This window comes from Felis catus, chromosome C1 (assembly GCF_018350175.1).
Source record: "Felis catus isolate Fca126 chromosome C1, F.catus_Fca126_mat1.0, whole genome shotgun sequence".
Lineage (NCBI taxonomy): Eukaryota > Metazoa > Chordata > Mammalia > Carnivora > Felidae > Felis > Felis catus.
The window spans coordinates 19,095,331-19,109,626 of NC_058375.1; the positions used below are offsets into that span (position 1 = coordinate 19,095,331).

The window sequence follows — 14,296 nt, forward strand, 5'->3', positions numbered from 1 at the left end:
GAGAATTCTTGCTCCTGGCTGACCTCTGATGCAGGGCTGGGGGACTCAGGTAAGAAGAGGTGAAAGGAAACCTCCGTGACTTTCTTTTAAGATCCATGAGGGCAGGTGTTCAGGGCTCTGTGACTCTGAAATCAGCCACCACTGCGCAGCAAAGTATTGACTAAGTCCCATAGCCGGCTGGAGTGAGCCCAGCTGTAGGGCCTTTTATCTCGAGACTGATGGGGTGTGCTCTCACTGGGCAGGCCCCCAGTCATCAGTGTCTCTCCTGCCCAGGGTTCAATTTATCTGGAGGCCATTAAGGAACCTGCCTGATGATTATCTCTTGGCTGCAACGTGGTTTTATCTCTAGGCTTCGATTCTAAATGGGACTAATGACCACTTGAGATTCAAATTCTGCACCATCCGCCCAGCACCTTCTTGATGAACGAAGGGAAATCCCTCAGAGCTTGGTTCACTGCTCCCATCTCAGCAAATCCCCCCCCCCCCCCCAACTCCAGGGCAAGTTAGAGACCTGGGAATCAGTGCCAATGTCTCCCTCTGGATCAACGTCCTATTTCAAGTATTCACTGAGTCCTATCAATGTTGGATCCGAAATGTAATTTGGACCCTGCCGTCCTGGTGACTCCCACTTCCCCAGGCTAAGGCACATAGACTATTGCAATATCCTCTGAAACGCTCCCATTTTGTTCGCTCCTGCCTTCCATTCTGTTGCCCACACTGCAGCTAGAGTAGCCTTTTTAAAATGTTAATCTGAATCCACCCACCCACCTACGCCTACACACATTCCCACTCCTGCCCTGAATCATTCAGCGACACTTCCTGTCTTTCCCCATCACTCTCTCTACTTCAGACTTTTTCTGTTCTCAAAAGAACAGACTTTTTCTGTTCCCTCCACCCCAGGGCCTTTGCACATGTCGTCCCCTCAGCCTTGTGTTCTCACTATCCCTTTTGGCTTCGGTAGCGCCATTCGGCCTTGGGGGAAGCCTTCCCTGACCACTTCTCATCCAACCTCAGTCTAGGTCTACATTATTCCACATTCCTACAGCAGCATTCCTCTCTTTTCTCGCTCCCCTCTCAGCCCACATCCGGATTTGGGGATTGCTTGTTTGTTGAAACCCTTCTTCCCCGTGAGACTATAAGCACCACGGGTGGCAACAACGTGTCTATTTTGGCTCACCATTACATCCCTAAAGCTTTGTATATTGCCTGGAACATAGTAGGCACTTTATATGCACATGTTGAATGACTGAATGAGCTCATACAATCCTCCCAACAAGCCTGTCCTCTGCCCCCACCCCTTACAGCACCTGATCTCATGGCGTTATAAGATAGAAAGCAGTAGACTTTGAAAGACATAAAGGGCTGTGGAGCCTGACTGATTGGACCAAATCCCCCCCTCTGCCACATGCCAGATGTGGAACATTGGGCACATTCCTTAACATCTCGGTGCTTTCGTTTCCTCTTCTGTAAAATGTCCCATGGGATGGGTGTAAGGATCAAATAAGTGAGCTTCTATAACATGCTTTTATAAGAGCTTGGCACATAGCGAATGCCCCATTGATCTCAGTTATTATTAATATTATTAACACAAGGAGCATAGATTCTGGGAGCACATGAATCTGGTTTTCTCTTATATTTGCAAATCACTCCCTGTGTGACTCTGGACAAGTCGTGTCGCGCGCCTGAGACTTGGTTTGTCTATCTGCTAAACCGGGATCTCGAGGCCTACTTCAGAGAGAGTCATCACGAGGGCCTGATAGCATGAGATATGAAGCACATAGACCAGTTCTCCGTGGCTCCCTTCCTGACGGGCTGGATTGGTCCCTGTTGCCTTTTAGACAAGAAGCTTCCTGAAGATAGGCTTCACACCTACCTTATTCACGGCTATTTTCTCCAGCCCCTCCGTCCCTGGTAATTGTAGGTGTTCAAGAAATAGTTCTTTACGGAATGACAGGAACCATGCTTTGTTCATCTCTGTGTCCAACCCGAGACTAGTGAGATACCTAGCATCTAATTTCAATAAATGTTTGTTGTCAGAATGGATTCTTTAAAGGGCTATTTAGCTCTGTTACCAGCCCCATTTGAGTTTCTACATTAAACTGAGAAAGATACTTGTTAACCTATCTTAACTCTCTCTAGCCTTAGTCTTCTTATCTATAAAATGAGGCTAGCAATAAAATGCACCACCTAAGCGTGTTCTGAAAAGTAAGTGAAGTAACATGCATTGAGAACACAGAGAATGTTAGTTCATTATTATTCCCTTCCCCGAGGCTCAGTTTCGTCCTCTGTGGAATGGGCATCCACTCACTCATTTATCCATTGGTTACTCAACAAACACAGCGCACAGGTGCAAGGCATTGTAATTAAGACCTAGGGCAGTTAGAGAGGTGAACAAGCCACGGTCCCTGTCGTGAGGAAGTATCTGCCGTGCGACAGCATATCAATAGCAGAACCGAGTGACGAAATGACGAAAGAGTCATGATGTGTGTGAGGTCCACGGAGGCTGGGATGGGGACCTGCAGGGTTTCAGTGAGCTCTCTAGGGAGAGTGTAAAAGGTCACCAACTCAGTGTAACCACCAACACGACATCAATCAGATGGAGTGGTCCTCTCTGTGCTCTGGGTTTTGTACCCTGGATCTGTGGAATGTGCTGGTTTTGTTGCAGCCCCACTTTCTACCCTGGCCCACCAACGTGTGAGAGGTGGAAGCAGGTATCGCAATCCCACTGAGTATCCAGTTCAAACAGACATACCCTCCTAACCCCTCAGCCTTGCTTCCCCTGCCCCCCCCCCCCCCCCCCGCCTTCCCCTGGATTCTACCTCCTCAGGGGACTGAACAGTGATTCCCCTTACACTCTCAACGCCGGGCTCCTGGTTCTCCAAAGACAAGCCCGCTTCTTCCCGAGATGGGACCCAGTGAAGGGATGCTTGGGCACTGGAAATGGGAACAGGCCAGGCCAGGTGTCTGGGCTCCTGAATCTAAGTGGATCACATGTTTGTCTCTGATGCTCACAGCTGGTTCCAGGGAGCTGACTCCTGCCAGTCAAACTCATGAGGGATTGAAACATCCGAATTAGAATTTTACATTTAATCTAGGTATAACTTGTGGGATTTGGGTTGGGGGGACTATTCATCTCCAGTGACCAACATATATGCACCTGTTACCCAGAGCAGTCTTTTACTTTCAATGGAAAGAAATTTACATGCCGAGGGTATTTAAATATCAGGGGAGGGTCTGCTGTCAGTGGCCTGCCCGAGGTAGAAGGATGTCTGAGCCTCAATGGCCCATCCTAGCAGGCCTCAGGGAAGAAGCAAGATTTACGAGGTGAGAGCCCGCCTGGGCCGCTTCTTCCATCAGTAAAGGCCTCCCTGCAGTATTTTCTGTCTCGTCAATGCTGCATTTCATTTTAAATTGCAGCTGAAAGCAGATATTTTCCCTCTTGCCTATTACACCTCTTAATTTGTCTCTCCCTCTGCTGTTATTTGTCTCTATAAAGTGTTTTGCATGAAAGGCCCACACAGCACAATGTTGCTTTGCCCTGGGTTGAGTTTAACAGGAAGGAAAGCACAGAGAGACTCAAGTCCAAGGAGGAAGGTGTGAGGGCCCTCGGGTCGAGACACACGTGTCTGGGAATATGTGCCTGGCAGCGTGTACAGGTGCATGGTTTGGGGCCTGTCTGCTGTGAGTCAGTGGATATGTGTGTGCACACGTCAATATTAGTACTAATATGTATGGATGTCTATCTTTGCTCTGGTATAATCACTTGGTATTCATACCTAAATTAAATGTGTGCTTGTGTGCGAATACTCACAGGCAATCCCTGAGTGCATATGTATTTATGCGTAGGAGCACACATGTGCACATAAACACACGCAGGCATCTAGGTTCGCATGTCACATGATATGTGTGGTCTCTACACACGACCAGGGTTCTCCTCTGCGCTCCCATCGCATGTCTCCCTCCCCCAGCTAGAGGCCCCAGTCCTTGCGGCTCTGGGAAAAGGAAGGCAGAGCAGTGGTCTGCGGGGGGGGGGGGGGGGGGGGGGGGGGGAGTGGAAACGCTGCCTTAGGCTGGCCCCACCGCGGCCACAGCTCCCCGGCTTGGCCCCGGCCACCCCTTCCTCAGAGCCTGCCACAGCAGCACCACCAGGGCTCCTGCGGGAGCCCTGGGGACCCCTGGGCAGGCCCTCAGCTCCCTGTCAATCCTGGACTGGCACCGAGGGGCGAAAGCTGCTACCGAATGACGGCCAGAGCCCTTCAGCCTGGCCGGGTCTCCGGCCCCCACCCGCAGACCAACAACAGGAGCGGCGCGGGCGGGGGCGGCAAGGGGGGGGGTCTCGGTCGCCCCCAGTCCAGCGAACGCTGGCCACTAACCAATGGGCGACTGCAGCCCAGCGGGGATCCCTCCGAGGCAGCCAATGACCTCGCTCCGCTCTCCACCCCCGCCCGCGCCAACTCCGCGCAGCTGGACCATTGGTGCTGGTGGGATGGGGGGAGTGTGCGCGGCGCTGGCCACTTGAGGGAGGGGGCGTGGCCTGGAGTCCCTTCGCCTCTCCCCACCCGCGCTTAGGCCCCGCGCTCCCTACCCCCAGACGCGAGGCCATTGGCCTGGCTGCGGCGCCGCGGCGGAGGTGGACCGCGGGGCGCGCGCAGTGGGCGTGGCCCGAGGGCGTGGCCCGGAGGGAGGCGGGGCCGCGGGCGCTGTCTCAGTGAAAGCCCGAGCTGCGGCGGCGGCGGAGGCGTCCGGGCGGGTGTGCGCGCGTGTGGGGCGCAGGCTCGGCGGCGGCGGCGGCGGCGGCGGCGGCGGCTCAGCCTGCGGAGGCAGCGGCCCGTCTGGAGCGGCCGCTGCGAGGACGCCAGCTGCAGCGGGAGAGGTGCAACCGGGGCTGCGCGCTCCGCGGGGCCGGCGGGGGCCGGGAACAGGTGATCCCAGCGGGTCGCCGAGCCCCAGCGAGTTGGCCGGGCGGGAGTCCGCACTCCCGGGCGCAGCTGCAGCCGCCCCGCCGCGGCTGGTCGCGGACGGCGGACTGCGCCCGGCGCCGGACCGCGCGGCTCGGGCGTCCCTCTGCTCCCGGGGGCCCAGGAAGCCCCCTGCCCTGGGGGCTCAGAAGTGCCCGCTCCAGCTGCCCGGCGTCCGCTCCGCGGCGGAGCAAAGTTGTGGACGTGTCCCGATAGCCGAGCCGGGAGCTGTCACGACCCGGCCGGGTCGGCGCGCTCTCTCAGCGGCGCTGACGCGCCAGCCCCGCCACCGCCTCGCCCCCTGAGCCGGCCCCTTCTGGAAACTGCTTCTGAGGCTGAAACTTTGGGCCGAGGGGCTGCGGGCGGCGCGGCGCGGGGACGAGGCCTGCGGGCGCCCCTCCGCGCGGACAGCCTGGGCGCCGAGGACGGCATGTGACGGCCCCGGCGGCGGCCGCAGCGCGGGAAGGAGCGGGCCCCGCGGGCTCCGGCCGCTGCGAGGAGGGGCTCCGCGGCGGCCGGAGCGAAGGCTGTGGCGCGCGGCCGACCCCTGCGGGCCCGGGCCCCGAGCCGTGCCGCCCGGCGCGCCCGGGCCCCGCCGAGGCCCTTGCGCCCCCGCCTCGGCGCGGGGGGACGCGCCCCCAAACTCCTTGAACTTCAGGGGCGGCCCCCGAAGCGGCGAAACTCTCAGGGACCCCCACCCCGGGCGGCGCCCCTCGACGACCTCCCCGCGCCAAACCCCCTGCCGGCCAGTGCCTGCTCTCCGAGGGCCTCGGGGTGGGGGGGCCCGGCCGGAGCTGACCGGCCCCATCCCCGCGCCAGGCCACGATGCTCATGAGGAAAGTGCCCGTCTTCGTCCCGGCCTCCCCGTGGGGGCTGCGGCTGCCGCAGAAGTTCCTCTTCCTTCTCTTCCTCTCGGGCCTCGTCACCCTGTGCTTCGGGGCGCTCTTCCTGCTGCCCAACTCCTCTCGCCTCAAGCGCCTCTTCCTGGCCCCCCGGACCCAGCAGCCCGGCCTGGAGGTGGTGGCCGAAGTCGCCGGCCACCCCCTGGCCCGCGAGCAGGAGTCGCCTCCCAACCCGGCCCCCGCCGTGCCAGCCCCGGGTGAGGACGACGCCAGCAGCCAAGCCAATGCCCGGCGCCGGAAAGGGTGGCTGCGGCGCACCCACCCCACCGGGACGCGCGAAATGGCCACGGCGGCCCGGAGCAGCGGCAGCGCGGCCCTCAGACCCCAGGAGCCGAGCATTCCGTTTAGCTTTGACTTCCACGCGTTCCAGAGCCGCCTCCGGCACCCGGTCCAGGGGACTAGGGCGGATGAGAGTAAGGAGCCCCAGAGCCTAGTTCGAGCCCAGCGGGAGAAAATCAAGGAGGTAAGGACTCCCCTTCTTCGGAAAAGGAAGACTCTCTGTGCTTCCATCCGTTTCCCCTGGCCCCAGTCACTTCTGGTCCCTGGACCACTCACTACTTTAGGCCCTCCTGGCACACTACACCGTCCTCTCTCCTCCCAAACTTTCCACTTTCTCCTTAGTGGGCACTTTCCCACTGCTGGGTTCAGTTCATCATCCCCATTCCTGACAGTAGCTGAAACGCTGGATAGACTCTGCCCTACTCCCGGACTCTGGTCCTTCCCGTCAAGTCCCCAGCCCAGGTGGGGTCTGTCCCTTTGTGGAGTTGCTAGTTAGGTTCGTTAATGGACACCCTCTCTGCTTGCACAGGGCCAAGAGCCACTTTCTTTCTCACTGTGTGTCCGTAAGTCCTGACTTTCCCTAAACCCCTGTAGGATCTGCTAACTGGAAATCCAGGATTTGGGGGTGTATCTGGTGTCCTGAAAGTATTTTGTAATCAAGCCGGAAAGTGTTGTGGATTCTTGCTAACTATTTCTGTTGGGCTTGGGAACAGTTGTACATAATAGCATGTGATGCAGGAAGGAATGATCAATAGGGTGGTGGTAATGTTACAGAAGCTCTGAGGTGATTGGCCTAATGAAGCGGGTCTTGGACTTGTTCCCTGTAGGGATTGTGGGAGGGAGGGGTTTAGAAGGATCACTTTGAGTATGAGTCTTGGTCTCAGCTTAAGAAACCAAAAGCAAACGCAGCCTCGCCGTGGCTTGAAGATTGTTGCCAAGCCGCCACTGGTAACTAAACACTCAGCTGTACCACTGTTACAGCTGCCTGCCTGAGGTTTTTGCCCAGCAATGCAGAGGGGGCTGCAGTGACACCCCCAGGCCACGAGGGGGCTATGGGCAAGCAGTGGGCCAGGGTCTCCTCCCTAGAAATGAGAGAATGCTTCCCCCACACCCCCGCCTTGGCCCCTCCCCATGCCATGGATGGACCCAGAAGGAAAGGACTGTTTCTGTCTGGACTTTTTGTTTGCTGCAAAGGAGTCAGCAGGTCTGATTTCCAGGGGGAGCCGGCAGCAAGGGTCAGGACCTGCCCTGCCGGGATCTGCTCAGAGCCAGTGGAGAACTTAGCTGTTCCTTTCTCCGTGTCTGGACTGTCCTCCATCGCATTGTCCACCTCTCCCACACTTCTTACCTCTGTTGGTACTCAGCCCTTCCAAGATAAGCCCCGTTTGGAGACTATCTTAACTAGCAGTCACAGGACATTTTATGACGTCAAGATAGAAAGCCACAAAGATGAGTCCTTGGTGTGTGTGTGTGTGTGTGTGTGTGTGTGTGTGTGTGCGCGCGTGTGTGCGCGTGCGCGCTCTCAGTTTTCAAATTCTTGTTGAAATCTCAAACGTTAATTGAAGGCTGGAACTTGCAGGAGCTAAGGAAGGGACATCATTTCCCCCTTTTTGGTTAAGAAGTGTGCCGTTGACTACTTATGTGAATCACCCGCAGCTCCCTTTCTTGAAGCCAGCTCTGAGCACATTAGCCCTTTCTGCCTTTTTACACCTCCCTGGAGAGCGGTAACTCCCAGTGACATTACATATAAACTACACGCATGCAGCTTTTCGTGGGGGGGTGTCCCGTGCTGCCATCAGATTTTCAGAAGCCTCCCCCAAAGAATGAAGAATTAACTGCTGTCCTCATCAGAAGAGGTGCTTTCTGCATTTGCATCTAGATATGTGACCTATTTCTGAAAGCCTGGGGCCGGGAGCCATGGTAGGAAGGGGGTGCTGGCTAGTGGGGACTTGGTTCTGCCCCTCTACATACAGAGACAGCTTCCCTTGCCGGCAGAGGCTGCAGGCTGCAGCAGCTGGGGGGTGGTGGGAGGTGTGGAGACTCTGCTCTGCAGGTGGGTGTAAAATAACATGACGGGTGAAGGTTTGTGTTGGTTGCCAGATGTCTGGATCGTTCAGACTGGCATCGCTGAGCACCCCTGGTAGCAGCTGGAGGCCCGCTTGCATGTACCTGCAGTTGGTGTTCAGTGAGCCCTCTCTTACCCTCCTGAAGACCTTAAGCCCCTCAGGACAGAGGAGGCTGAACCAGATATACTAGAATATGTTGAAGCCTGCTGTCTCTTCAGGCTTCTTGAGTTTGGACCCCCGCCCCTCCCAACGACCTGGAAAATGTGGGGCCGAGTCTTTGGGTTAGCTGTTAACACAGAGCTACCTTCCCCGGTGTCCTGCCTGATAGGGAATGCATAGGACTATGGCTGGAGGATGTCTTTATTTCCTTCTCATTTAAATTTCTATCTGTGCCGTGCCCAGGGGTAGATCATTTTAGAAAGGTGCCTGTTTTCGTAAGAGGGACTGGTGCTTCCCTCTCTGGTTTGTTTATTTCCAGACATGGATTGATTAGACCCCAGGAGCAGAGGGGGAGCTAGTATCAGATAAAAAGGGCTCTGTTCTTATAAGACGAGGTTTTTAAAGTGAAAGTAAACGTCAAGAGAGACACAGAGAGGGTGATAAATGAGAGTGAATGAAGACTGGACACCCAGGCTCTAGATCAATGAAGTATATTTATAAACTTCTGGTTTGAGAGATGAACATGGCCATGGGGTCTGTGCTGATAAGATGGGTTGAAGCCACATGTTCTGGGTGTGTACGTACATCAGGAAACAATCTGTCCATAGAACCAACTATTTTTCTTCACTCTGCAGCCATGGAACCTTGCAGGAGGCAATGTGGTGGAAAGGGGGGACCCAGAGAATGTGAATGGCAGTTCAACTGTCAACATCTGACTTTGGGCAAGCTACCTGCTCTCATTCCTGGACCTTATTTTTCCTTCTGTAAAATGGAGTGAGGGAGTGTCGCATACACCCTTGCTTCCAGACGCAGTCCCTAAGTAGACTGCCAGTCTGGTCAGGGACTCCTTAGCAGTTGGGCTTTTCCCAGCTCTGTTTGCAATGTGCTAGTTAGTTCCATGAGGTGACAATGGCGTGCTGTTGTTGACGATTGTGGTGGTATTCACTGTTGCATCCCTGGCACTTAGTCAAGAATAGATAAAGCAAGCTCCCAGCTGGGCTCGATCTCACAACCTATCAGATCGTGACAGCCCAAATCAAGAGTTGGACACCCCAGCGCCCCCAGATGGGACTTTAGAGATGGGATTGAACAGTGACAACTCCTCAGCCTGGGATCATGAAGAGTAAAGGAGTTGGTGAGAATGTAAAACAGCTTGCTAGCAGCCTTCTCTTCCAGATCTGAAGATGATATAGGAAATTATTGTCATAATCATTAATTATAGGGGAGCTTTGCCATTGGTGGATTCCTTACAGATTCGAGTTCAACAGATTTTCTCACTCATAACAAGCGCTGGTGGGGGGGGGGGTGGTGTGTAGCTTGTCAGGGTTACATCTCAGTGAAAGGGTTCACACTCTCCTGGGTCCTGCTGCTGATGGTTGGTTGCCAATCTGGGGAACCTCAGTTGTCCCTTCCAGTTTAGGGGGCTTTTGTTAAAGGGAACTGGGAAGTCTGAGACAGTGAGAATGTAGTATTGGAATGGAGCTTCCCCTGGTCCATAGGCAGAACATGGGTTGAATTTCATCCCCGTCCTCTCTGTCCAGTCCCCTTATGCACCACCGAATGTGGCGGTCCTGCTAAGAATCCAGCCTGGGTTCAAGACCTAGTCATGCCATCAACTCTGACCTCAAAGAAAAACTCCTGTCTATCACTGGACCTGTTTTCCTGGTAAAACAAAGGGACTGGCATTTAAGGGACCCTTGTCTTTCCCTCACTCCCACCTGTTTACGGTTTTGTTTATGGATCTGCCCAAGCACCTAGAATAGGGTCTGACACCTAGTTGGAACTCAGTTACTTAAATGAGTGGCTACAGCAGAGATCTATAAACTAACAGTTAAAGTTGCTGGTGGCAAAAGTTGGGTCTTCTTCCTGAGGGTACCTGCAATTCTAAGAGTGTCAGCGTAGGGACCATGGCAGGGCTGGGGACTTAGCAGCTCCGTGACCCAAGAGGCCTTTTAGAAGTTGCAGTAATTTTCCAAGTGCAAGTAGTCTACCTTGAAGAGAGTGGGGAGGTGGCAGCCATGAATAAAGTCTTTTCATGCCTGGATAGCAGGCATCTGGAGGATGCCCGAGTTGCCCTGGAGTGCCTGAAACTTGGCAGGGAGGGCCGCAGCTCTTGCTTTCTATGCCTGCTGCGTTAAGCCTCCAGGATATCGCTGGTTATGATATGTGACTATGTCTGAATAAGTCATCTTGGCAAATGATCTTTGCTCGCCATTAATGGGCTGGTTCGTTAGTCATGTGTGGTTTCCCTGTATATCTGATTTATCACCACTAGGGCCATGGAGGGGTAGGAAAATTAAAGGGCTTTGTGTTCTTTGTAGCATGTGAATCTGAGCCTGTGAGATGTTCAGGGTAATTAATATTAGGAACACTCTTTCCTTTGAAGAGCTCTCTTTAAGTTGCAGATTCATTGAAGATCTTTTCTTCTCCCTGTCCTTCAGTTTCACTCTTGTCCTGCTCTATGATACATTTCATGCAGATAGGAAGTCTGGCCCATAGTAACTGGACAGGTCCTTTGGGAGACCCTTACATCCTAAGCCCAGCCACACCTCATCCTTCTTCCTTGGAATGGAGTACTGTGTGTAAAGCTTAGACCTTGTCCCTACCAGGTGGACAACTTCACACCCACGGGTCGGCTGGATCTCTTATTTTGCATTGCACTATCATTTGGGGGAATTAGGTGCAGACATTTCAGGAGCGGTTGTTCGTTGGGACTCACATCCTTACCTCTGTCGTTAGTGTTAGGTCTAGAAACAATGACTTTTAAAAGTCAGCTGTGTAGTTCACGCTGTCGTTAGCAGAGGGGTAAGAATATAGATTCCCCTGCGGTTTTTGGAGTGACTGATTTACATCCAAGCTCAAGAAATGTTTTTTCTCTAGCTTTCCCTGAAGACTGATCCATTACTCTACCAAAAATAAATATTGTGATATATATCAGGCATACTTTGCTCAAAGGGACTTACATCTTTTCTCTTACTGAAGAAAATAAATCAGGCTCACAAATTGGAAAGGAATTCCATTCAGGGAAGCGGTTTCATAATCTTGGTGGGCAACCAGTCCTGTGGGTACGGCCTCTGGCCTTCCTGTATCCTGGGTTGAGTCTGTGTTACACAAAGGGAGGTGGTGGGAGAGCTTCAGGGAAATCTCTCCCTGCCTTGTTTTCATTGGCCAGGTCAGGAAAGCCTTAGCAAGGGAATGAATGATGGACATGATTCAGGAGAGTAGCTGCCTCAGGTGAATTCATGGGTATTTGTTACATTACTTTAAAAGAGGAACCGTGCATGGAGCAGGGACGAGTGTCTCTGATCCAAGATGATGATGATGATGATGATGATGATTCCAGTTCTCTACACCTGTGGTCCAGAAAGACCAGGCTCATTCAGACAGTAAGCCCTGGTTCTTGACCTCCAACTACCCCAGGGCCAGGGCCTCACAGGCAAGTGTTTGCATGATTTGGGGAAACAAAACAAGACTTTCTTAGCTCTGCATCGTCATGGCAGATGATGACAAGACATCAAATTGAAGACTCCTCAAAAGAATACTGAGGACCCTAGGGCCTAAGTCCCTCTTCTTTCCCCCCACTTGGCTCTGGAGGCTAGTTAATAGCCAAAACAGCATAGTTTTGGTTCTCTTATTTATTACACTTTTTAAAAAATATTTATTTATTTTTGAGCGCGAGAGAGAGAGAGAGAGAGAGAGACCGACCATGAGTGGGGAAGAGCAGAGAGAGAGGGAGACACGGAATCTGAAGAAGGAATCTGAAGCTATGAGCTGTCAGCACAGAGCCCGATGCGGGGCTTGAACTTGTGAATGTGAGATCATGACCTGAGCCGAAATTGGAAGCTTAACTGACTGAGCCACCCAAGCACCCCTATTTTTAATTCTTTAAGGTAGGCTCCACACAGAGTGTGGGGCTTGAACTCAGGACTCTGAGATCAAGAATAATATGCTCTACCAACAGAGCCAGCCAGGTGCCCCAATTTGGGTTCTTTTATTTAAAAAAAAAATTTTTTTTTTTACATTTATTTATTTTTGATAGGCAGAGAGAGACAGAGCACAAGTGGGGGAGGGGCAGAGAGAGAAGGAGACACAGAATCTGAAGCAGGTTCCAGCTCCGAGCTGTCAGCACAGAGTCCGATGTGGGGCCCGAGCTCACAAACTGCGAGATCATGACCTGAGCCGAAGTCGAACACTCAACCGACCGAGCCACCCAGGCACCCCCAATTTTGGTTCTTTTAAATGCAGAGTTGATGTGGCTGAGATCACTACAAGTCAGACCTCCACCGCCAAGAGAGCAGAAACCATGGAGACCACAGCTATAGGTTTCAGGCTCAGTATGTGTGGTGGCCCAGGCGTAGGTGTTTTCTTCCCTGAAAAGGCTGTTTTCTAAGATTTGGGTTGAGAGCTCCCCAAACTTGGCAGGCAGGCAGGCAGGCAGTCAGAACAGCTCTTACTCACAAGGAGGCCTGAGTATGTCTCTTAACTCCGCCTTTTCATTAATTAAAGGCCAAGACCAGGGCAGTTGTCCATCTGTATTAGTGCAGAACCGCTAGTGGTAACTTTTACAGAAGGAACTTTGGCAGACTGATTAGCGTTCTTTTTAATCGATGAGCAATAATTGTGCTTTTATCTGGCATGCTCGGGGTATCGCCTGCTCCACAGGTGAAACTTACAGGCAAACAGTGTTCACTAAATAACAACCATTTTCAGTGGTTGAATAATAGATTTCTCCCCGCTCCTCCACCTCTGTCATGACTTGGTGGTCCAGAAAATCGACTGTGCAATACAGCATGTTCTGTAGGGCCTGCTGAGTTGTATAGGTGTCTTTTGGCCTCTCAGTGCCTCTCCCTGTGTTTTTGTCCCCTTTTTTTTTTTTTTTTAACAACAACCCTGTGATGCAGGTACTACCTATTTAAGTGTAGTTTACATATAGCAAAATGCACAGATCTTAAATATACAGTTTGCTGAATTTTGACCAATGCAGAAAACCGCGTAAAGCACCCATGAAGGTGTGGAACATTCCCATCGCCTCAGAAAGGTCCCTCTGTTCCTTCCCAGGCAATCCCCCATCACCCACCTCCCATCTCCTATTTCAGTGTGTCACAAGAGATTTGTCTGGCCTGTTCTGGAACTTGAAATAAATGGAGTAATATAACATATGCCCTTTTGTGCAAGGCTTCCTTCACCAAGGATGTTTCTGAAATTCATCCCTGAACATATTCCATACTTCATTCCTTTTTATTGTTGAGATATGTTCTCCCGCATGAATATACTGCAGTTTGTTTATCCATCACCCGTAGTTGGACTTTTTGGTTGTTTCCAGTGTTTGGCTATTATGAATAAAGCTGCTGTGAATATTATATGTACAGGCTTTGTATAGGCATCGTTCCATTCCTTTTGTGTCAATACTTGGGAATAGAATTGCTGGTTCATAGAGTAGACATATGTTTAACTTTATAGGAAAACTGGAGATATTCTCCCTAAGTAGTTAAGGCCATTTTATTCTTCTGTCAGCAGTGTGTGAGAATTCTGCATCTCTGTCAACACTTGCTGTTGTCCACCTTTTTAAGTTTAGCCATTCTATGTGATGTGTAGTAATATTTCATTGTAGCTTTAATTTTTGATTCCTTGTTAACTATCGGTATTGAACATCTTTTCATGTGTTTACTATTTATGTATCATCCTATAAGTGTCTATTCAAATCTTATGCCCTTTTTTAAATTAAAAAATTGGGCTGTTTATCATCTTATTGGATATAGAAATACTTTATATATTCTGGATATAAGTCCTTTGTCAGATATACATACTATAAATATTCACTCTCGGTCTATTATAAATATTAGCTCCCAAGGGTGCCTGCGTGGCTCAGTCGGTTTAGCCTCCGACTTCAGCTCAGGTCATGATGTCATGGCTCGTGGGTTCGAGCCTGCAT

The 14,296-nt window shown here is 52.1% G+C and overlaps 1 protein-coding gene across 2 annotated transcripts in view; it reads left to right on the forward strand.

Annotated features, from left to right (window-relative positions):
- The first annotated feature begins 5,558 nt into the window (after window positions 1-5,558).
- The window catches only part of MAN1C1 (mannosidase alpha class 1C member 1), a 140,550-nt gene continuing 131,812 nt past the window's right edge, over window positions 5,559-14,296 (forward strand). For both annotated transcript variants that reach the window (XM_011284525.4, XM_011284526.4), the window contains exon 1: window positions 5,559-6,323. In XM_011284525.4, coding sequence (XP_011282827.2) covers window positions 5,784-6,323 — 540 coding nt within the window. In that variant the 5' untranslated portion in view covers window positions 5,559-5,783. The remainder of the gene's footprint in view (window positions 6,324-14,296) is intronic.